The sequence below is a fragment of the Siniperca chuatsi genome, linkage group LG6 (assembly GCF_020085105.1).
Source record: "Siniperca chuatsi isolate FFG_IHB_CAS linkage group LG6, ASM2008510v1, whole genome shotgun sequence".
Classification (NCBI taxonomy): Eukaryota; Metazoa; Chordata; class Actinopteri; order Centrarchiformes; family Sinipercidae; genus Siniperca; species Siniperca chuatsi.
In genome coordinates, this window is record NC_058047.1 from 7,430,036 (window position 1) to 7,455,998 (window position 25,963).

General features: G+C 38.9%; 1 protein-coding gene across 2 annotated transcripts in view; it reads left to right on the plus strand.

The window, feature by feature from the left end:
- Positions 1-25,665, plus strand: part of znhit6 (zinc finger HIT-type containing 6) — a 31,549-nt gene extending 5,884 nt beyond the window's left edge. Inside the window, exons 5-10 of one of the 2 annotated variants that reach the window (XM_044200969.1) lie at positions 1,345-1,448; positions 12,512-12,580; positions 12,896-12,976; positions 15,756-15,836; positions 22,317-22,441; positions 23,648-24,811. In XM_044200969.1, the coding sequence (XP_044056904.1) occupies positions 1,345-1,448; positions 12,512-12,580; positions 12,896-12,976; positions 15,756-15,836; positions 22,317-22,441; positions 23,648-23,694 (507 nt within the window). In that variant the 3' untranslated portion in view covers positions 23,695-24,811. The other variant, XM_044200968.1, reaches the window with a different exon arrangement.
- Positions 25,666-25,963: the final 298 nt, after the last annotated feature.

Genomic DNA, 25,963 nt, shown 5'->3' on the forward strand with positions numbered 1-25,963 from the left:
TGGCCCGGAATGTCAAGCTAATATCTTTATTGAAGCAATAATTATTTGTGATTGTCTACATATATATATATATATATATATATATATATATATATATATATTAATTAATAAATATATATATATATATATATATATATATATATATATATATATATATATATATATCTTAAAAATCCAAAGATGAAAACTATAATATTAAAACCTAGCTTTACCATTAAAAACTAGCATAATCTAATGCTTTTCTCTTTGTGCTTTTATTGCTTCACTTGTATAATTTGTGGTTGTAGTTATGCAATGCTTACTGCTGTTGCTCCAAACCACAGGCATTCATTTATGTAAGATTCAGTGTCCCTGCCAGCGTTCACCTGTACTGTTACTACAATACAACACAAGTGATATTTGATAGCTTGGAGTAATGCATGTTCGTTTATGGGGTTTCAATCAAAATAATGAGGCTTATTCTCAGGAAGAGATAAACGCTTGGCACATGAGCTTTGGGATTTGGGTTTCCACTAGAACATTGCAAGTGCAGTAATCTGTTATTAGCCTTGTATTGCCCCACCTTTTAATAAATCTATTTTACTGCCTCTCACTACCCAATATCTGAAGTCATGAAGGCGCTACGAGTACCAGAAAAGAAAGGCTTGTCCTTTCAAATTTAGATGAGGCCAGTTCAGGTCATCTTTGGTTTAATTGTTAGTGAAACTTGCACAGCTGGATTTATTGATGCAGAACAGATGTTTTGTATTTATACCTATTTGTTCTTAGAGAAGATGTCCCCCCGCTGATTTTTCCATAGAACTGAACTGAAATGCCAGCCAGCCTGTGGTCCCAACAAATCTGTTCTAGGCTAAAAATAGAAGCTTTCTGTTACATCCTGTTTCAATAAACAGTTGTTTTGTCTGAAGTATGCTGCTGTGAGATCTTTATTAAAGGTCTGATGGCTGTTGGGTTGTTTTGTTTAGTTTTATGAATCTTGATGTGTTTTGGGGCCTTTTATAAAAATACTAAACTGCGCTGTACCTCTACCAGTATTTTTCTGTGACACTACTATATGCAGAATATATTATGATAATGTTGTGCATACTGTATAGGGCTGCAACTATTTATTATTTTCATTATCAATTAATTTGATTATTACCTTTTGAGTCAATTAACTATTTTGTCTATAAAATGTCTGAAAATAGTGAAGATTTCCTAAAGCCCAAGTGGACATATTCAAAACCCAAAGGAATTCAGTTTATTGTCATAGAAGACTAAGAATCAAGCAAATATTCACATTTGATAAGTTGAAACCAGAGAATTTGTGTTTTACTTTACTATCTTTACCTTTCTGTTTTCCAGGCAAAGAGGTTGGCAGCCAATGCCAGAAAGATGAATATCACATTGAGGTTCCTCCCCATCACCTTCACTAAGAGCAGAGAAAACTCCACCGTCTTCCATGCAAAGTAAGAATGAAATAACTCAAATACAATGTATTTTTACTTCATTATTTGTCTTGTCCTTAGCTGTAGTTTGACAAAACTGGTGTTGAAAAAAGTACAAGAGCAACACATTTTTTCAGTTTAGCTGAACTGCAGAGGTAATATTTGTAACTCAGGCTCATCATTTCTTTTAGGCTATGAAGCAAAGTGAGTGGCAAAATTAAAAGTAAATATGTAAATAGTTATTAATTTATTAAATATCCTACAAACTTGCTACAATATCATAGAAAAGACATAACACAAACATACTGTAGCACAAACACAAGTGATAGTAATACAACACCCTGGTTGTTTGGATTTCCATCAGAGCAGCGCAGCTTAAAGTCTTACCCAAACATTTTGAGACTGTTTATGCTGATACGCTCAGTCATAGTCAAAGACTAACACTTCACGGATTTCTGGTGAAGTTAAGTCCTGCTTAGTCTGGAGCAAAATGAGCTTCTGGTTAGTGATGTTTTACTTTACCACAGGATGGCACTCTTGTTAAGCCCTAACAGCAGTTTCATCTAGTGTGGTCTCTCTTCAGGTTATCTTATAGCAGGCTTGTAGCTTGATAATTAAAGGCAGAGCAGACCTTTTACTATGTCTGTTAAACGTGTGATCAATATTTTACCTAAGGCATTTGTGGTATTATTGACATTAGTACACCAATCTATGGTAGTCTGAGATGAGTTGAGGTTTACGATTTTCTCAAGGGAGATTCAGCTATGATGACATCCTTGGGTCGTTGCTTGACAGGGTTTATTGAGGGTCAATGGCACCGTATTCCATGCATGCTGCAAATAAACCATCATTGGGCAGCTGCAGTGCATCTCCTCAACTATGATATTAGCCAGTTAAAGGAACAATCTGTAAACTACTGCAGGACTAGGTGAATAGAAATTTGTTAAACCATAGGCTGAGTGTGTTTCACATTCTGTAATAATATATGCATCCTAGTCATTCAATAGACTTTTTGAAGGCATGTTCTTTTATTACAGTTGGAACACATTAATAATGTAATTGAACATCATTACATCTATCATCAGTATGTCTATCCTCTTCAAGCTTAGATATTATAGGACCAATAGTCAAAAAGATTGAAATAATAGCACTCTCTGTACGAAATGTACGGCCAGACTAGTTGCAGGTGAGTTTATGATTAATTTTCATATATAAGTTGGAAGCTCTTTCTGAGCTGTTGACCTCAGTCTGAAATTTGTCAGGAGCTAGTTTCATCATTATTAAAATGTTTCATAAATGGTCTTCTAATCTGTTAGCCCGTGTTGTAGCTGAATAGCCCTTATGTCGTTGACTGAAGTCAGTAATTACGGTCACAAAATGTAAAGATTTTAAATAAGCATTGCCTTGTGAGACTTGACAAAAAGAAAATATAACAGACAAATACTCCTTGTGGCCAATGAAGAAACTGTAGAAAAAAGGGCATTTTAATGATTAAGTCATCATAATAAATTACACTTAATACACATAATGACCTACAACACCACCAACAAGGTTGGTTGTTAATTAACCTTTCCCCATTGGTAGTTCAGTGATTTTGGGAGAACTTTTTTCAGTGTTGTCAACTTTGCAGACTTGCATTATTCTAGAGACTGGGGCTTACTTCCTTTAGACCCTGAAGTAGTAAGTAATTCTTTCACATGGGCACATTTCCAATTTGCTCAGTTCTACTGGTGGTCTTGTCATGTCTGGCATCTTTCTCCCTTCTTGGACAACCTTCTGCCACTCATTTTCCAATTTCTTTTGAGGCTGAGCCCTGCCACTCTAATCCCTCTTTGGAAGAATAGAGGAGGGGAAGAGGGGAAAATGGTTATTGAACTGCATATTAAAGTTTTACGAGTCTGAAATGCCCAGGGACAACTTTGGGTGCCAATCAGGATTGCCACTAAAAGAATCCTTTGTCAGTGCCTCCAGCTGGTTTTATGTCGTTACTTTCCCTTTCACCACCCTCTTTTCCATCCTTAAAGTCTACCACTCTGTCATGTCTGTCTCTGGTGTTTTGCAGGCGGTAAATTAAATGTGCACGTCACATCTCAGGATGAGGCAACATTATGTCAGGTTGTAGTAGCACACTCTGCCCACCCTCTCCAATCCCATACTCCCCATTCCCAACTCAACACTTGTCAGATGGGGACAGAAAGTTTTTGTAGGATGAGACCAGAATGTCTTTTAAACTTTTGTTGTTTTATAAAGGTTCAAACACCTGGGAAATGTCTAAATTCCCACAGCTGCTCCAGCAAAAGACACACAAAGAATCCTTATGCTTTTGCTGCTGCAGTATCCGTGGAGGGATCTTTGGCCAGCTGCACAGCCTTATTTCTTTGTTTAGTCTGGTTAGTTTCACTATGTCTCACTGCGAAGATTTTTCAACTGCAACAGTGTCCCATTCACAGACCAGCAAATGGACACAAGGGATGGGATGAAAGGTATACAATAAATTGCGAGGGATCGAGAGAGAATGTGCTTCAGAATGTACCAAGTACATAATATAAAAAGCAGATGTGTGAGCTGTGTGACTGCAGCTGGTTAGCGACATATTCATGCTACGCACTCCCGCTGCCAGGGAAGGATCATTACTGGCAGACAGCTGACTAGAGGGCTTTCATGCCTGGCGATGGTGTGTGTGTGTGTGTGTGTGTGTGTGTGTGTGTGTGAATGTATGTGTGTGTCTGTGAATGTATGTGTGTGACAGCGTGAGTTTCTGAGCATGTGTCTCTTTGATTAAGTGTTTGTATGCAAAATAATGGCCGTGCAACTACTTTCTTTCCACCTTTTGCCGGTGACTAATTTCAAAAACAAGGCACAAACAGTAAAGAGATTGACGAAAAATTACAGGCTGCCTCTCAGTTCAGCCCTTGGATAGTAAGTATATAATAGCTGGCATTTGGCAGAACATTGGGAGTAGTTGTGTTAGGGTGGAATTATGTTTTCTACAGCCTCAGCCTGGCATGGCAAGGCATTTTCCTCACAGCTTGAGTGGACTGGACAACACATTGCAGAGGCAGTTACTGTGGATAATAACTGAACATATTTCTGTAATAACTTGAGATAATTAGTAATATGAGCAGTGGATTTGTGCCATGTATTTCAGTTTGCCATATATTGGGAATCGGCCTCAATTAACTCAGCTCTCCGGGTTAGAGGAGACCTAATTTTCTTTCCTGATATTGATGTGTATGGTGTTGAACAACAGTGAACTCAAAAATCAAGTGCAATTTGCTGATAATATGAGAGAAAAATAATCTTTTTTGTAAATTGAGTAGAGTCATAATGACCCACAAATAGATTCCTGGACCTAGTAAACTGAGTAGATATGTTTTTTGGAGACACTATGTGTGCCATTTTAGCTTGTCAAACCTCCATGCAGTTATCCGAAAATATTCAAAATGCACCACGTGATCCATTGCATGCATTTTTGCACTAGCATGCTAAACTCTCCATCTCACTTCTGTTTTCTGTTTAGCTGTCAAACAAACCATCTTCTCCTCCATTCCACTGTAATTTCAGCTTCTCGCAGATCCACAAAAGAATCAAGAAATCTGAGTCCTTGTCGTCATCCACGTGTTCTTGCTGCAACTGCTCAATCCATAAAAGCATTTCTTGCTTGCAGCCATGTTATTGTTTGAAAGGAAACACACATGTTCTTGTTCTTTTTTTTCTTGTAGCACATCACTAAATTACTAATGACTAAATGACTAATCACTAAACCTAATGATTACTCTTACTCACAACTACTTGCTGTTAACAATCACTCCACTCTCTGTGACGGAGGGCTTTTTGCCCTGCCTTCAAGTGTGGCCATTGGGAAAATGTATAAACACTTTTGCTTTCAAATGTGGTCGGTTGACACATCAAATGACCTAGTTCCTTTGAGGCATACTGAAGCCCTTACTCAATAATGATCATTAACTGTTAATGTATTTGGCTCATACATTACGAGCCAAAACAACACCAAACATGTTGTCACTTACAAATTATGCAGCTAACTTCTGAGCTGGTCAGTAACAAATGCATTGCCGTGTTTATGTTGTGATGCCAATTTTGATATCTTTGCTATTAAGCAGATGTGATCGGAGGCCGTGATGCAGACAAGGTGAAAGTATTTTTCATACAGCAGGCACAGCATGTGTCTGTAGTATGAAAAAGATGTTGCTTGGCTTGATGATGTGTTGGTGGTTTGAGGTTTGTCCAAACTACAGTAAGCAGTTGTCACCTGCACCTCTTTATTTAACCACTTTGCTGTAGCTGCTGCTTCTTTTACCATTCCTCCCATGCAGTATGTAAAACTGATCTGCCAACATAAAAGCACAAAGAATGTTGATATAAGATGTAGACAATTCCTGTCAAAAACAGAATTATCAGCCAATTGCTGAACTTGATGACTACAGTGTTGGAATTAACGGTTCTCTGGCGATACACATAAACGTCTCTGCAGGTCTGTGCAGACAAGGGTGGTATGGGTAACCACAGGTGACGCCTCCCCATATCTCGACAATGTGTTGTGTGGACCTCAGCGTCAAGCAAGCTGATTGGATGATCCAGCTACTGTTGGAAAGTGGCATGAAAAAAGAAAAAAAATGTAAACAGTATAAAAAGTACAAAATAAACAGCCGCGTGAACATCGTGCACTTTCTCCTACATACATCCTGGAGAAGCATGTTCCAGCCTTAAGTTCGCCATTCTTGTAACTGTTTCATAATGAAACCCTTCCATTGATTCGCTGGTGGAAAGCTTTTAATCGGAAATAACAGCAGGAAGTGTTTGGTTTGCACTAACATTTGTTCAATAAACGTCACCAGATTTCATTACAGCTGCAATAGCATGGTAAAGGAGATGGTAGGTGTGCTATTGAAGATTATTACACGGCTTTGTTGAATACTCGATTCTGATTAGTCAATTACGGCATTCTAAGGTCTGTTATTTCTGAAGAGCAGGCCGCTGCTATGAATAACAGACCATTGCAATGGACGCAGTTCATATACTCTGGAGTCCAATCATATCAATCCACAGAAAGAAGTCCTGTGGCAAAAAAGTTTTAAAATAATTTTTAAATCAATGAAATTAACATTTGGTGTCAAATTATTGATTTATTTAGTAAGTATCCGTGTAATAAGCTGGATAATGTACAGTGAGCCGGTCATTATTGTGAAATTAACCCCGATGCAGGACCCCAACGCGAAGCAGAGAGTAAAGGGTGATTCTACATTAACCCTTATGCATTTACCATGCTTCAATTGCATGATTGGTGAAAGTAAGAATAGGAATGTCTCCCTGTTATTTGGGGGGGGGGGGTTGGCAGTGTTTTAGAACTCCAAAACTACTAAAAGCTGAACACGGTGAACTTGCCATCACCAACGCATAATGATCTGGTCTTGTTCCCAAGCAGAGTCAAAATATAAAGTGATCTGCAGAGTTGTCCCCTGCTGTGAAGATGCAGTAGAAATGCATTTGTACAACACGCCACAGCTTAAGCTTGCAATACTGAATCAATGGAAAAGGGGTGTAATTTTAGAACCTTAATTAGGCCACTTGATGCAATTTTGAAAATTCTGTAATATAGCAGTGACATTCATCACAGGTTTGTAGAAACCTGAGTGGTGTATGAAATATTGCATGTGATGAATGAATGCACAAATGGATTAAAGTAGACAGAGCCATATTTCACCCCAGATTGCATGGCGGAGGATGACTATTCATCACTTCGCGCACTCACGTGCACCACTGCTCCTACTTTCCAGAAATTACGTTTAAATGAAACAATCAGCAGCAGCTTTAGTCAAATGTTTTTGAGACTCCAGCAGACAACCTTCTGGCTCCCATTGACTTGATTAACCACTGCTGATGCAGAGCAGAGTCTATGCCTGCTGCCATCTGAGGCAGACCTCACATCAGAATGGCAAGCAGCAGTTTCATCAGTGTTGCAAACGCTGCCATCATAATTGGCTACATAACTGTGGGCTACATGCTGCTCTCTGGCTCTGAGTGAAATTCCAAACTGTAAATTAAGCAGAAATGTGAGTGTGCTGCATGAGCTAGAGTGAATATAAACTTGCTATGTGTCTTGTTTGGTTGACTGAATTTTAATAATTAGTTTCCCATGTGTTTATTCAAAATTAATTACATAGTTTTGTTCTCGGACAGAAGAACGTTAGTGTTAATGACTTTTGGCCATGAAACCTTTCTCATTTTTTTAAGCCACACTAATACTTTGGCTCTAGAGGTGGCTACATTGACAAAATATATTGACAACTATTGGATGGATTACCTTGAAATTTGGTACAAACATACATGGTCCCCAGAGGATCACTCCTAATGACCTGGGTTATCCTTTGACTTTACACCAACAGGTCAAACGTCCCATTGGTCCAACATGTCAGTTTATGACAGGATACCTAAAGCTAATGCCTATGTACATCAGACCCAAATTCCTATTTTTTTTGCCCCATTAGTGGTAAGAATCTAAGAATAGCAAAAATGTCTCTCCATTTTTCATCCTTTCAACAATCTTTTTTTCTCCCAAGTAATGAGCATCACAGCCTCATGGAGCTGCTAGCATGGCTGTAGACTAGTCTTGTTCCTTTTACGTACACATACTTAGACCCTATACACGTTAACATCTTTTTTGCTTTTCTCTAAGGGAGGAGCCATGCTCTGAGCTTTTGCTCAGAACACACTTTGCTTTTCAGGGAAAGCAGACCCATGACTTAACATTGCGGCATTTGTCCAGCAACTGTGGCTCAAGCCAGAACTTAAAGAAGGAGTCTTAAGATACAGCTGCCTGTAATCTTTGTCTCCTCTCCCTTTTGTCCATCAGCTTCTCTGCCACTCCACCCTCTGAGGTTGTTGATCCAGCCATGGCTTTGGATACTGGATTTATTTGTTATATCTCAGTAGAGAGGACCCAAAATCCTGTCATCTCATTCCACCGGCACCCACTTGCCACCCAAATCCTGTCATCTACCTCTGACGGGCAGACACACAGGACACATGGTTTTATATGTTTCGCCATTTTTGTTGGATCTGTCCAATCCTTATTCCAGCCAAATGGATCTCCACTGACTGCCAGACCACCAGTCAGGCCTTCTGCTCTCTAGAGTTGATGGCACAAGTAACTCCAATCGCTTACTTATCAACACAGTGGTCTTGTTAATGAATTCATCCATCCTCCACTGAGTCTGCTTTATTTCTCAGTCTCCCTCATGAATGCAGACAGTTGCTCAGACTCAGTTTAAGTTTAGAGAGAGAGGCAAAGCTGCATCCTGACATGCTAATGATTTGCAGTTCTTTGTGTAAGATGTTTATTATGCATTTAAAACCAACTAAAAATGTCACCCTTTGTACACTTACAGTTTTGTAGTCAGGTATGTGAAGAGCAGAACAAACTAAGATAGTACTCACCAAAGCCTAGACACCAGGCTTTGTATTTATATAGCTCTTCAGGGCAAATATGACTAATTTAGCCACTAGCGGGAATGACCACTTCTCTCAAAGATTTTTTTTTTTAATGTGAAAGACAAAACTTTGTCCTGAATCATCACTCGCACTTTTGATTTTCAGCTCCAGGGCTTGAATAACTTCAATTGCTAGCTTGCATATTAAAATCGGTCCCTACACTGATTGACTGAAATATTGTAGCTTTTATTTATATATATCTATAACAGGCCTTTGTTCCTAAAATTGGGCTTTTTGTAGGGTCTACTTTAAGGGTTTTAATTTTTCATAAGAAGTCCACATTCCATATTGTGCACCCTAAACAAAATAATATTGTTGTGCTGCCAATTTAAGAAAGAAGAAACAGCAACCAGTTGGGAAGCAGTAAGAGATGACCGCTTCCATCCTCTCTACGCAACTCAGGATGTTGAAAATAATTTGAAACCTCACCCAAGCTTTTTCACCCCAGCACACTGATTGAGAGAGTGAGACTAAATGAACAGAATCTGAATCTGGAACTCACAGAAATGCTTCCAGAGCTGATCATAAACTGTCCTGACTATCCTTAGAAAATTTAGACTCTGGAGATTCTTACTCATATGTATGCAAACACAAAACACACATACACTTATAGATTAATATATTCAGTAGCTCAGTTATGAACTGAGAGATTGGAAGGAATCAGGTATTGTCCATAGAAACAAGCAGTTAATCACTTGTACAGTATTATTGATGAAATTATTAATGAAATATGTAATATTTTTCCCACTCTATTCTGGCCATGTATCAATCCTATTTTATTTGGTTAGGCTTAGTTCTTGTGGTCCAACAAGCTGTTTGATGAGTAAACCCTCTTGGAGGAGAAAATGCCTTTTAATGCATGTAAGGTAGCAGATAGCTTATTGCATGGAATTCTGTTGAGGTTATAAACCTTTCAGCATAATCTTTGTGTGGTTTAAGCGCTTAATAATTTTAAACAGGCATATTTTCAGGAGGAGTTGTACTTCTTATATATGCACATGGGAACTGCCTTAAACAACTAGCTTTTCACTGTTTGCCACTGCTCTTCTTTAGAGTTTAAATGCCTTGCTCATCACCCTTCAGCAATAACTGTTGAGGGACTAGGCAGTGCGTCCTGATATTTTTCAGCAGGTTCTGGTATTCAAAGCCGTCGTCCTCTACTGTTGGTGCTTCTGTTTTGACTTTTTTATGCTGCTCTCTCCTCTTTTTTCCCGACAATGAATGATGGCACTTATCCCAGGTATGCACTGTGGCCTTGCCTGAAATGATTGCATGTATCTTTGGGCAAGCCCCTTTTCCATTGAAAGACATAGTTTCCATTTGCTGTAATGACAGAATAATGGCATCACACCTGGTGCTCCACCCTCATTTACTTACACGTACAAACACATACACACCTGCACACGTATACACATGCACACATACTGATGCACCAAAAAAGAAACTCAGCCAAAATTGAGCAAACACATACATTTATCTGACTAAGGGGTTAGAGGTGTTAGGTACCTCCTACAGTTGCGTAGGGAATCCCCTCCCAGCCCCTTGTCTTCACTCCCAACATGCCTGCTGCAGTCTTCACTACCCATAGCTTTACCCCTTCATCCTCTCCTTACAGCCAAATGGAAACTCATAACCACCTTTCATTGGGTGTCCTGCCAGTTCTGCACATACTTCTTAGCTTTTAAACTCCTCCTACCCATCCTGTTTATGTTTTCAAGGAAAAAACATGCCCCCTGTTGTATAATGCTACCATCTGGATCCACAAAACAACTTCACAAGCACCAGAACCATACTTGAGTAGCTCATTGCCAGTGACTATGGAGTTTCTCAGAATATGGACTTTATATCTTTGCATTGTTTTTATTTTTTTTTACCAGTTTTTTGCTGTGTTAGTCCATTTCACGCTAATACCTGTTAACAACGATAGCACAAAAGTGACCCAAATATAAGTCCAATATGTGTTCAAATGTTGGACCAGTTTTTGTCAATACAAAAGAATGAGAACATAAATTGTTAAATAATTCTCTTTGATGTGACTGAATCTGAGCCTCGATGTAGCTGTTGTTTAGTCTATGAACTGCCAAAAAAAAAAAATGTTTCATTTTCAATAGAAAACAGAGAAAAACAACAAATCATCATAATTGAGAAGCTGGAACCAGATATGTTGTTTGCATTGTTGCTTGAAAAATGAAATTTAAAAATATTAATAAATGATCAAAATAGGTTTTTTTGTTGATGAATTGATCATTTCACCTCTAAAGCTAATGCCTGAATTCCCATCAGCCCTGGCTATATTTGAAGATGAATTCTGACATAGAATGCTAACATGCAACATAGCAAAACATTACTGAATTACAGCGTATTAACATGTTTGCATGGTGGATATAGATTTTTAGTCTTGTTTCAGCAAGAAACCACATTGTTCTACTGTATTCTCAGAATGGGCTGAGAATCAGTTCAAGGTAACTGTGCAGAGCTTTGTCTTTAGATAAGTCAAAAAAAGATACAAACAACTTTATATTACTGTTATCAAAATAAACCTCCATAATCTGCTCTGAATCTCTCTTGGTGAGTGCAAAGCCCTAATAACAAGGTCTCCTGTATGTGCCTTACAATTATGCTTTGCGTCGTATGTTTCATGTTCATCCCTCAGATCCATCAAGGCCTCCGTCCTTCTACTCTGATGGAGAATGGGTTGATGAATCAGCTCCACCCTATATATGGCAAATTCTGTGGTCTTGGTCAATGCAAGTCTTTGTAGTTAGGTTCAGCTCAATATGTGGGGCATATGACTGTGGAGAGACTGTGGACTTATTGATGCCTGTGCCAGTAGACTGTATCCTATTCCTCAGGGGTAGCAAAAAATATACTTTCTATGTTTTTCTTGGTTTTATCTACATAACAGAAATTTTTCTATGTAATGTCAAATGTATTTTAATGTTTCAGACTGGTGTTTAGGCTGGCAAAATTCAAATGACCAGCGAGACCGGAAGTTACTAGTAATAAAACCATTATTGTAAAAGAATATAGGCGGAATTTCATCTTGTTATTCATATCTCCCAAACTGTTTGATATATTACATTCTGTTGGCTATTTCTGCATCATGATGACATTACTAGGTATGAACACAGCAGCTGTTTAGGGGATAAATGTTTGGTTGTAGAGCACGCCCAGCAACCCCCCAAAAAACCCCAACCATGTTTAGTAGTTGCTGCCCAAAGCATTACCCCAGAAGAAGTGATCATTATTTGATATCCACCAGCTGGTGTCCTAGTATTGAGTGTATATGTCATGGTCTCCATGGTGACTCTGGTTTATTCATTTACACACACGCAAACACACAGTCACACAGATGGACAAGATTTTGGAAGCAGCCAGGCGTATTGTCTTGGACAGATGAAGACTGAATCCATTTTATGCTCTGAATTTAAACAAGGGCATTTGTGTTTCACTGTGAAGGGAATACTGTGAGAGCACCGGTGACCTCATCTGTCTGTCTGTGTTGAAAAATAGGCATCAAGCACTACTGTTTTTGATAAGCTGAAACCAAAAATGAGTTTCTGTGTCTCATTTAGAGAAAAACTGTTCCTGTGGCACCTGAAGCTCATCTTTCCTCAGAGCAGCACAGAGTTCAGTCAGAGGAGGTGAGTTAAACAACAATATTCAATTTCTTGAATAATATACCCAACAAACTTTCTGCTGACGCACCAGTGTTTTATTGATTGAAAGCAAATTATCCATACTGTTTCAATACTCCTTGTTGCTGTAGGGAACATTTTGGTAGCTAGACCATGTAGGTGCACAGTATGCAACTTGGCAAGAGTGACCAATCTATATCTGTTTGTCCAGGATTGTAAAAGCTACACAGAGATGTTATCCATTATGACCATAATTTGACTTACATTCACAGATTTTGTCTCACATTTGTTTTTTCTTTCACAATCTCTTTCTTATTTTAGGGTGTCCGACAAGCAAACCCTGGAGCAGATCTTGACCCATTATATCCACCCTACAGAGTCGGACCCTGTGACACGTCAAAAGTGAGCTTTGTCCCATTACCACTTAAGTTCCATTTGATATTTTTGTTCCGATTGTTTATACGGATGCACCGATCCAAGTTTTCTACACCGACACGAATACCCAAACTCAAACTCTGAGTAATAGCGTAGTGCCAATCTTATACCAGTGCTCTTTTTTCCCAAAATGTAAAATCTACAAACCCCTGTGTGTGGCACTGATTGAGATATGTATGTATATATGTATATATATCAAGCTAACGTGAGACTGTAACTACAGATCACTTCTTAACTATAAGTGGAGACGTTAATACACCTACATTCTTTTTGAGCTTGATTGATTTTATTGATATTGTTAGGATGTTATGAAATTCCGTCATTACAAGACTGCATCATGTTCTTGTCTAATACATCTAACACACACAATTCAAGCTGTAGGATCACTAGTGTTGTGAACAGGTACAGACCTTACCAAGAGCAGTGAGCTGCTATGTACATCAGTGGTGGTTGTTAGTATTTTCCCACCCAGTTTGGAAACTTTTTCCATGTCCAACTGTGTCCATGTTTTATGGCAGAGTAAGCAGCCAATACACATTGATGAATCTGGGAATAGTGTTAAGTAGATGTGTGCTGGGGCCTTTTCTATAGGCCATGTGGATCTTGTACACCTGGAGTGAAAGCTGTGTCCATATTATTGGCAATATGTCCAGGGCATTTAAAGTAAATATAGCTTTGTCACCATGTCTGTTTAGTCAACCAAAGTTCCTGCTGAATCCTGCAGCAAAGCCAGAAACCTTAGATTAATGTGCTGCATTACTCTGTTTGGGTTCAGTCACTGGACTCATGAATAGAAATACAAAACTTCACAATGTGTTAATAGACCCAGAAATCAACACTAGATTGATATATGGTTTGGAAGACTTCTAAGTTTAAGGATAATGACTGCTGCTCAGCCTATTGTTTTCTCTTGAAAAGTTCAAATGAGCTGTTTTGCTATTTGCAACAACTGTAAAGCTGTTTTTAGTTACTGGATTTAGTTACTGACTGCATGTTCATTACAACTGGGAATGAGACTGGGGAAGACCAAGCTAATTGATTTGCTCACAATTGCTCTTGAAATACAGATACTGTGATATCTGCACTTTAGCATCATAATATAATATCAAACACTTACCCTAATACCAACACCAGTGTAGGGTTGAACAATTAATCGAAATATTATCAAAATCACAATATGGCCAAGTGCAATATCCAAATTGCAGGAGCTACAATTTTTTGATAAAGGTAAAGTGTGTCACAAAATGCCATTATAAATGAAGCATTGTGGTGCTACAGAGATGCCCCGGCCTTCATATCATATTCTCCAGATGTAAGGGAACATGCTTGTTTGATACAGACCCCAGCAAAAATCACATCATCATCATCATCACTTTATCAGTAAAAATGAAATGCAAAAATTACCATTCCCACTAAAATCGTGACTCATATCGCTGTCAAAATGAATCGCATATGCGCTTTTTGTATTGTCCAAAACTGTGTTGTCAAAATGCAGTCTGAGCACCACTGCTAGATATATTAATGACTTGTTGAAACACAGAAATACAATGTCCTATTGTATTTCAGATTTATTTTCTGTCGTCACCATTCTTTATCTAAAAATATTTGTAGCTATGACTGCAGCTTTGGTTTTGATGACCTACATCAGGTCCACTGTCGCCTGCACGCCAGACCAGAGCTCCTCTAATTGAGTCTGGCAGCAGTGTGTTTAGGGATTATGCCTCAGTTACAGAATAAGTACAAGATGCAAGTATAGCTCTTAAAAGATTCATGTTCACTCAGGTGTTTTATTTTGAAATCCTCTTTTCTTTTCTCCACAACAAATTTCAAATATATTTTCTATTTCTAATTCAAATTAACTGTAGAATGTAAACATGTATGAATGAATTTAACACTCTGCTGATCTGTGCCACTGCACTTTTTCACAATTGTGCTCGACTTAAATGAGATTGTTTCCCATAGAGTAGATGAATAGGTGGAGTCGCTTTCTATACTGATCTTTAATATCAACCAACTCAATCCAATTTCAGTCGCACAGGATTCGGTTGGGGTCTCCATGTTCTGTCTAATTCCTGCAATCTTACTTTCCTGCATTTATCTTTGTAATTTTGCTCTTGCTTCACTTTCTTTTTAATGTCCCAGGCTCATGTTTCTCTCAACATGAACTACAGTCTTTGAACAAGGCAGGCTCTTTGATTGCACTCAGTATTTCTAATCTGAACTTCTAACAGAACAGCGACCTGACTCCTCTGACCCAGCCTTTGTACTGATAACAGTCTGCAGTAAGCCGTCTACTGTAAAACCTACAGCGAGAGCATACTGTAGCCCGGTGCAACACTTAAAAATAGACACCAAACTTGGTTCACTGGCAACCATTTAGACACCACTTGTGCTTAGTATTGATTCAAGTGAGTGGGATTTAACTCCCCGCGGCCCATTGGCTGGCTGTTTACAGTGGGCTCAGGTGCCGTGGCTGTCAGTAGCATGGAGAATTGTCCCTTACACAAGAAACCTCAGTCTGAGCCTATACATATATCAGTCAGCATCCCAGACAAGTATACATTTGGGTCTCCCCTGTGCTACACTCAATGAGCTTTTTGTATTTTTACCTTTATGGTAACCACCTTTAGGAAATTCTCCACAGTTCCGGTTCTCATGTGTTTGTTTGTTTTTTATTGTCTTTTTTTAAGGGTTAGGTTAGAGTTGAGTCTCTAACCTCCTGTGTTGATGTGAATTTCTGTTCCAGGTTGAAGATGTATGTGCACACTCCATTTGATCATGTGAATGTCTTCATGAAAGCAGAAGGGAGAAAGGCTAATTCTGTGAGGTGAGACTTTCTACATACTACCTCATTTCCCATTATCAATGTGATATGTCCTTGATTCCCATAGGGAAATATATATTTAGCTTCCCCTCTTTATGGAATTGTGGGTGCAAGTGCAAAAAAGAGATCTGGGTTGAATAGGTTGGATGTTTTCTGACCTCATGGCTTAAACCTCAATCATACAGTTTAAGAAAGGCTTCCCCAACCACTGGTCCACTTGTTTTATGTGCTGAAACCAGTTATTCATCACCTGTCGTGGTTGTTCACACTACAGCTCGACTGATACTGGATTTTTGTGGCCAAAATTGATATTTGAGAATTTTTAAAAATCTGATAACAATATGTCGGCAGATATTTGGGGGACAATTAGTGGGACAATGAACATTTGAAAACTTATTAGCTCTCTGGTAGATTTTCCATATTGTAATTTTGCTTTTTTGGTCTATCCTGTACACACAGCCTCTATTGCATATTTAAGCCCCTTGTGATTGATGATAAGGGGCTATTTAAATATAATTGACTTGACTTGACAAACTGTGTGATGGTGACACTGTTTCTAAACAACTTCAAGCATACTGTTTCTTAGCCATTTTTTGTTACTTATCAGCTGACATACACACCTATACTGATATATCTGCAATAAGCTAATACTGGTCCCATATATCCGGCCCTAGTTCACACAGTTTAAGGATTCAGTACTAAGTTGCAATGTAGTTATTGAAATGTCAACAAAAATGTACACAGCCAAAACAAGTGGAGTTAATGCAGAAGACTGGAGTTACAAATGTTGTACCTGCCCTGCACAATAAAACAAAAGTAGTAAAACAAACACTTACTACGGACAAATATATACTTTTTTAATCTTAAAAGTGTGTCAGAATCCTGTCATTGCTCAGGCATCCAGTCTGTCTGACCGTTTGATTCGACTTTCCAGCCATGACTGATTTATTTATTTGTGTATTAAATCGTCATTCGACATAATTTATTTATGAACATGACATCACAGACTTGTAAATTCCTGCAAATCTACACAGAGTTTTGGCAGGGAGGGCTTAAGGGTTTTTTCTCCTCCCCTTTTAATTTTGATTTAAACATTGAGAAATGCCATTGATCAAGAAAATTCTTTGGAGCTTTTATCTGCTTTCTTTCACTTTCTCTCTCACTCACTCTGTTTCCACCGTCTCTGTCCTGTGTGCTCTTTCTTCCTGCCCTGTCTGTCTGTCTTGCTTTTTTTCATGGGGGTCAGGGAATGGTGTTGATAGCACCCATTTGCCTCGCCTACTTTCAGATTCTTTGGCTCCCCTCCATTTCCACTTAGTCATGGAGTGAATGATGATCCTCGGTGCTCATAATCATTACCCCCCTGGCCAGCATGAAACGTCATGAAACCTCCCATCATCATCCGTCATCCTTGTAACACACACGCTCCTTTTGTTTTGCCCAGCAGGCTGGGCTGCACACACTTTCTAAATGTCAATAAATTATATTTTGTGGCAGCATATAGAGAGGAATTATTGAAAGATGAGTGTAGAGATGTGACATGCGAGCCAAGATTTAGCATGAGCTGTCACCTTTACCCTTACATGAATTTAATAAGTTTTAATACTTTTAAATGTGTCATTATCTCTGATGCCACACACCTTTACAGTGTCACCTTCATAATGACAACAAAGTAGTTTATAATGCTGCACGATCACAGGTTAATAATATACATTATGTGATTATAAGATATAACCCCTGACATGTCAACCTCTTCTTTTTGCCTGAAAATGTCAAGAAAAATAAAGTTGCAAAGAAAAGCATTTAGTTGTGTCAGCAGTAGCTTATTGTATATGCTTTCAGGCTTTGTTTAATGTAATGTCATTTCCTCTTTGTTGAGGTACAATTATACATACAGTATATGTGTCAAAAACCTCAATTTCTGGCCATATTTCAATGTACTTCACTGTCCACTTTAATTTCTACCAGTTCTCCCAATTTATAGTAGCCACCTGTTAGTTGTTTATTTTTTTAGCCACTCAGATTTAGTGAGGTGGGTGGTATCACATGAAATAGTCACGTCAAGATGAAGAGGTACATAGGCGCAGGCATTTCCTGCCATTTCCTTGCAGAATTTGTTAATAAATGAGTCATAAGAGTTGTTATAATCCGACTGTCAAGTCTGTGATAATGAGTAATTCAGTAGCATAAATCTCTCAGTAACCTTTTCCTGTCATACCTTAATAACCTGAGTATAGGTTGCATACTGAAGGACTGTTAAGTTAGTATGTATTTATTGTCAACATTATTTTGAGGATGGATGAATGGAAGTAGGGTGAAATTAGGTTGCTTGTCCAAGGGGGAATGATCTTACATTAACTATGTGCAAGTTACATAACAGGACCATGGCCACAAACTATAGCTCTAACAAGAAGAGAGGCCCCCTCCAGACTGAGGTTACATTGCATTTTAGGGGTCCCAAACAAGGTCAAAGCATTGCAACCACAAAGGGGCCTCCACATTTTTTGAATAATGCAGTCTTAGAAGAAAACCCCCAATTTTGAAAGATATTCTTAATGTTATGAAGTTATGGACAGCAGTAGCCATGGCTACTTAGAGGCTGTTTGCCAAGTCTAACACAAAGGGTATGACTGCATGTTTTTGTTGTTGAATGTCTACTGGAATATCAACCCACTCCAATAAAAGGAGCTCTTGTGCTAAACTAAATATAGCTGTGTAACCAGTCAACATTCTCTTACTGGAAAGGAGACAGAGTATCAAGAGAACCATTCACACCCTTCTGGATGTTTGTTTGTGTTATTTTTTAATGTTTGTTTTTTATTCATTCCATTCCTGAGATCCAGAGGATGCCCTTTCCTCCTTTCCATAACCTCTTCTTTTCCTCTCAGCCAGCCGAATCCCACAGAACATCTACGCCTGTTGATGTGTCAGAAGTAGAGATGCTGTTTTTACATTTGCAGCCAAAAAAGGAAACCTGTGTGCTTGCATTCTGTTTTTTTAACCAGTGTTGTGGACTCATCAGACAGTGATGTTTCTGTCCTGTCCAAGCTGTGCTTTCTCTCAAATATTTGTGGAAAGCCCTCTCCTTAGCTTAGCTCCTGAACATGTCGATCTGCTCTCCCTCAGCTTGCCCTAAAACTATGTTCATGTTTGTTTCTGTGCAGCAGATACTTCCTCAGGTCTCTTGCAATGCTGGACTGGTTTTTTGTATTATTACTAAAATAGCAAGGATTTAATAGCAGCAGATTATATTGCGTAGTTGTTGCGTGTCACAGTTGGATTGCGGTATTTATACCTGTATAAATTTGTGGTCATCCTTATTTAGTGAAGTTCTAAACTAACTAGTTCAAACATTGTGTCGTCACACCACGTCTAAAGGTAAGAGTCTTTGTATGTCTTCTGAATGCCCACACTTGAATGCAGGGTGAAAAGCATGCTGTCATAGTGAGGACAAGATGCGCTAATCTGTGAAATGCTTGTTTGATTGCCAGTTTTGTTATAGTTACAAAAAATGTCAGGGGGGGGAGGGGTTTTCAGATCCAGTCTGATAAGCACCTTGTGACGGTTGAGCGAATTTATTTGGACAATTTCTTCTCCTATTTTGGCAGACCATTTTTGCTGACACAGTCCCTGCCTCTGGGACAGCGTAACAGGCTCTTGCAAGGAATTGGACTTAACCACCAAAATTAAATGGAGTAACGCCTAACACTAGAGCGGGTATCATGGCCAAAATGCAAAGCTTGGTTTGCGTAGCTTGATTCTCATTAGTGAAATGAATCAACAATGGTGAATGTTTTTGTGATCATGAGCAGCAAAGCCCCCATATAATGATACATTTTGGAAGGAATGGGTTGAAAAATGGCATGTTACACTATAATCATCATTAAAGTATAAACCATAATTAAACTTTCTGCTGTGGAAAAGAAGTTAGAATTGTTTTGTTGTCTGTCTAAATAAAGCTAAAATATTTTGGTTACGACTGTGTTCCCGTCGTTCACCTCCTTGTAGTGACAGTCCGATTTAAACACAAAGTTTGGAGAAATCCAAAGTGTCCATGATCCAATGGTAAGCAGATTCAATAGCCGCAAGGAGACGTTTGTCCATTACTCTTTGTCACCCACCCCCCATTGGAATGAATAACATCTGTTCTCACGGTCAATCCAAAATGCACATGCAAAATGGATAAACCTACTATATATTCAAAAAGGGTGACCAGGATTATCAGTAGTTTTTGTATTTTAATTTGATGCAGTCATAATGAATTTCAATGTCATTGAAACATTTGAAGTTCACTTTCTGTTCCATAATGTGCATACTATATGTTTGGCTCACATAATTCAGAGATCTGCAGATTATCATATCAACTTTGGTTTTTATACATTCCAACTTTAGCCAACATAAGCTGTAAATGCATCTTTCAAGGTCCGATTTGTGCATTCACAACATTTATAAATGAGGCCCAGGTCTGTCATTGCATAAGGACATAGTGTTGGTAACAACAACAAAAAACCTGACATAAAAATGACCAAGTAATCAATCTTGCAGTCAGCAACAGTGTCCAAATTCAACATAAACCCAAACAAGGACATTTTTCTTAGAATATGATACAGTGAGTTAATTTCACAAAACAATGCTGGTACCAACTAGTAGATGTCCATGTTATTATTATTATTATTATTATTATCATTATTATTCTTCTTCCTTCTTTCTTCCTTCTTCCTTCTTCTTCTTCTTCCTTCTTCCTTCTTCTTCTCCTTCTTCTTCTTCTTCCTTCTTCTCCTTCTTCTTCTTCTTCTTCTTCCTTCTTCCTTCTTTCTTCCTTCTTCCTTCTTCTTCTTCTTCTTCTTCCTTCTTCCTTCTTCTTCTTCTTCTTCTCCTTCTTCTTCTTCTTCCTTCTTCTCCTTCTTCTTCTTCTTCTACCACCAATGATGTCTATTCATTATCAAAATATTTGCAGTGTTTCTTCATCCTTACACCTTACCACTGCTATATCCTTGCTGATGGGTCTCAGCAGTGGAGGGGAAAACGATAGGAACCTCCCTGAAGAGAACATCAGTCTTGCCCTCTGTTCTGTTCATTCACTAGAACACTATATAGAGACCAGATGTGTGCGTTTTCTTGACTGAGTCATCCAGCTGTGTTTCTAGAAATGGCCAGAGCTTTAACAATCCCTTCAACACCACAGGGAGCCTCAATCTGCTTTGCCATCTTACCCCTCTTTCACTGTTGTTTACACTTTTATTTTAGCTTGTATATTCACAAACATAAAAAACATCCGGCAACATTAATTTATTACAAGTTAGACATATAAAAAAATAAAAACAAATCGAATGGAAACAGTATTTGTCTGGTATGCACATTGTAAATGAATGCAGTCTATTGAGATATCCTGCTTTTGCTTGCTGCAATATTTTCTTTAATTACTTTACACATACCAGCTTTACAAACTGGTTTCACTGCTTAACCTTTGATCCTATCAATGGTGCCCTTTTATATCTACCCCAGAATCCATGTACCAAATATTGTGTCCATCTTTACATAGGTTATTTCTATTCTTCTGATGTGGTGATGTGCCAGAAATACCCTGCAACCATTTGTTGTACTGTGGCAAGAAATTTCCTGTGTGTTTTGAGACCCACAGGCTATAACTTATTTTCTTTATCCTGTCCTGCAGGAAGTGCCAACACATTTTGCCATTTATTTGTGGGACCATGCAAAATGATCTTTAGCCCACCTAAGAGAGACTCTTCCAGGAGGCAGGGCTTCTTGGAAGCTGGCCTGCCAGTAAAGACCTGTAAATGTCACATTATAGCAGAGTGCTTTGATTGGCTTTGGGAGTGGGTGTTTACCACGGTTCTCAGTCTGCTTGGGCTTTTAGCAAAGCAAACAATGGCTCAATAATCTTTAGTCTGGCATGGGTTTGACAGTGGGGATTGTGCCAGTTACTAAATACATCCAAAATATATGATGCCTTGTATTTTGGTGATGACAGCCTAAGCTGGATGGTTCTGAATCAGTTGAGTGTAGAGGCAAGCCCTGTTTCCCAAGAATCCAGTTAACTATTTAGTCTGGTGATTTATGACCATCCCTAATGCATGACAGGACTACTTAGAGACAAGACTAGACTGATGTCATCTCATACAAAGAACTAAAGGAGGGGTAAGAGAGCCCTTTCCTGTGCTCGTGAGAGATGTTGTTGATTCTTGGTAAAGTTAATTTCCATCTCTTGAGACAAACACCAACCAGGATGTGCCAAGCCATGACTCAAATCTCTATCAATCCTCAAAAGATTCTCTGCCACCAACGTGCCACAGGCGGCTGGAAATAAAGAGCTACAGCTGCCAGTTAAAGAGTCTTTTTTGCTTCCTAACACCTAAAAACTTGAAATTACCTACAATGAGCCTAATATCAGCATAACTGCTATAACTGAGTTGTCTTGTAATCACCTCTGTGTTTTTTGTGCCTCAATTTTATCTGAAATAGGTACCATGAGTTGGACATTCACAGAAGCCTAAGGGACAACCTGAGCTACAAAACACTGATTGAATATCCTGTGCTGCATGTTGTACTCAGAGATCATTGGAAGGACTATCCACTGAAAGGACCAGGTAAAAAAACACCCATATCTAGTTTTAAGTGTCATAACTTTCCTAAATCCTGCCCTTAAGCTAATTTGTGCACCAAAGCTAACCGCCTTATTAGCAAAAAAAATTATTTTTATTTTTATTTTCTGTAACTAAACAAAAGGGTGGATATTTGACATGAGTGAAACCCTACGTAGCTCCAAAACGCCAACCCCTCTCCACTTCCCCAATTCCAGCAGCATTGTATCATGTCCTGGTTTCTCCAGCTGAGACTTCAAGACTCCCTGTTCCCTTATTTTTCACTATGGCAACATGCTACCCCAACGGAAATGAGGGTGTTCTGCACAGCATCACACACACCAACTTAACCTCAACAACGACCATGTCCAAAAAGAGGATCAAACATGGCTTACTGTTGAACAGTGACCTCATGAGTTGTGAAATGACAGAAGATGAGAAAACAGGAGTTCAGCCTGTGGTTTTCTCACCTGTTTGTCAGTCTCTTCCAGTGCCGAATGTTTAGAGCTAAGAAGAGTCATGACAAAGTAGGACTGTATATCATGAAAAGGGCGATTTGCTCACAGTGTGGTCAAACTCTTGTGTATCTGAGTAGAGTTAGTATGGTCACAAAGACCACGCTAACCCAGTATCATCATACTGTCAGACCCAGATGGGCTGAATGACGAATGAGGTCATTTTAGTTTGTGTGTGTGTGTGTGTGTGTGTGTGTTTTCAGTGATAAGGCCTTGGTGCCACACTGTTTTGCTATAATAGCCATTGAAACATCCTGATAATTGCACATGGCATAGCCTGGGAAGCTGGGCAGGAAGTGATAAAGAGCAATCGGACACTGTGGCAGTGGAATATCCAGTGAGGGTAAAGTAATGTTGAAGGTCTAGCAGGCTCCAACTCATGCAGCATGCAGCCGGTCAGTATTCTGGTTTAAACTACATTCAGCCAGTCAAAGCTGACTCTTATTTTTATTTATTTTTTGTAGCCTCATTGACCCTGAGCCAACATCTCTTTGATGAATTTTTTACCTTGCTGTTATATGGGTCAGACTGTTAAATTACATTTTAATGTCACTATTCCAAATGTAGTTACCCTTTTGTAGGTGCTCCACAGAGGGAGAAATGGTTTAAGTAGTAATTCATGAACAAAATGTAAACAAAAAGCTTGCCCCATTTAAAGAATAAAATCTAAACACAATTACTCTGTTCTCTTTCACAGCATTCTTTTCGATGTCTCACTATGGGACACATTCCTCAAAGCGTTAGCAGTGAGGTGACCACAGGCTTCTCTCACTGTTAGCTTGCTAGGTGTAGCCAAACATAGCTAGCTAGTAATCAAAGCCACATTACTGTTTGGAGACATACCAGAGTAGGTTGAAATCTACCTATGGTGAAAGCAGTCAGAATCCCTGACGACCCACCCCCCACGCCAGAGGTGTCTGCTCCAGTCTGAGGAGGATTAAGCTAGTTAGCCTTCTTATACAGGTAAAGATAGCTTTGCTTCTGAAGCGAGAACAGATGTTTGAATGACAAGTGACACTGTCTACCATATAAAAAGGTGGAGACGTCACAACTGCCAGCCACTTGGGTAGCGAACGGGGGTTATGCAAGTAACCTAAAAATTTTGTGACAGGTCTCTAATGAAAGGATTAACACTAGACAATAACTAGGTCTAAGTTTCTAATATGTCCTGATGCTGAAAATGTTTGTTTACATCAGTAATGTTAGTCAACATTGGATTAAAGGCCTATAATTTTATCTATGGTCAGTTGAGAATGCACTCAACCCATAACTCAAACTCTTAAGATACGTGTGTTTTACTTCTACTTCTAATTTACTTCTAATGGTCCGTACTAAAGATAAATGGTTTATGGGAGGCAGGGGCAGGCATTGCTTTTTAATTGTCTCATGTTACAACACAAAGAAGAAAAGCTGAATTACATTAATCTTTCATATTATAGGCATAACCATTCTTTAGGATACAGGCGAAAATGCCTTGGAAAAAGTGTCTGAGGTTCAAAGTGAATTTTCCACAAATGGACTGGGGGAGATCATGTTTGGGAGTAATTGCTTATAATTCACAATTATCGTTTTTACACTCATTTATTCTACTGCCTTTCTTTCACATGTCCACCCTTCTTTATTGCATAACTAATTGCTTGGCACGCTGCCTCATCCTGGAAACCAGCATGGAGCCAAACTATAACGTCATCATTCCCAAATTGTCTGTACTGTCCTCTTTCTCACCATTTCTGTTTAAGCATAACCCCAGCTGTGCTCTAACCATTTTCACTTGTTTATACATTTGGACACGTAAGAATTTACTGATGCAAGAGCCATGTTTAATTATTCTTTTTTTTTTTACACAAATGGGGTCATATTGTTTCAGCCGAACCTGCATCAGCCTGCAGTAGTTTTGCAACAAAGGACACAGGGGCGGACCAAGAGGAGGAGGAGGAGGAGGACGTGACCCAAGTTTCACCATCCCTACAAGGGGCTTGCACCCTGGGGGGAACCAACATCTGGACAGGAACCCCAGAGTCCAGCCCTGAAACTGAACCCCCACAAGAGAAAAGGGCCAAGAGAGAAGCAGGGGAAGAAGTGTCAGAGGAGGGAGAGCTCATAGACAGTAGCGATGAAGAGAAAGAGGAGGAGAAAGATAAAGGAAATGCTGAAGAAAATACCTCATGTGGTAAGAGCTGTGATGGTGCCAAAATCCCTGCTAATGACATGGAGGTGATTAAAGATAATCATCAGACAGTTAATGTTGATGATGGTATTAATAAACACAGTGACTGCAGCAGGGATCAGTGTATAAATGAGGACATCACTGGGTCCACTGATGACAGTTCATCTGCCAGAGAGTGTGCTGAGGTCAGCATGACTAAGGAGGATGCTGTTAAAGAGCCGGTGCCTGTTCATACCCATCACTGTCATGATGAAAATGAGTCAGCTAAGGCTGCTGACAACTGTGGATTGGAATGATAATACCCAGATGTTCAGGATGAAATTAATGTGGAGGCAGACATAGCTGACATATCATCATTCTTGTGTCAGTATACAGTGGACCAGTGCAACCTGACAGTGTTTTCAGTTGTTTTAAACAGATTGTTTTAAGAAACAGGAACAATGTTTGTATGTATATACATAGAATCATTTCAATGTTAATGTTCATATTTTAGGTTTAGCTGATCTGTCTGGAAACATGATTTCTTAAATAAAGACATTTTTTGGAAATCTTTTGGTATTTGTGTTCTACTGCTGCACATCTGTGGTGGATACTGACACTAGTATCAGACCAAATACAACAAAAATATAATTTTTAGGTAATCTCAACTGTATTTATCAATTAACTTAAGTTCATTCTTTACCCTGGAAACTGTAGTTGACTATCTTCATCACGATGCTCTAAAAATCCCTATCTTATGGTCTATTTATTAGCTTTTCTGGAGCTTTTGATCATCTTCATCAGACTCCATCTGTTCATAATGATCATGTGAAATGATTGAAAGCTCCAGAACACCTAATAAATGGA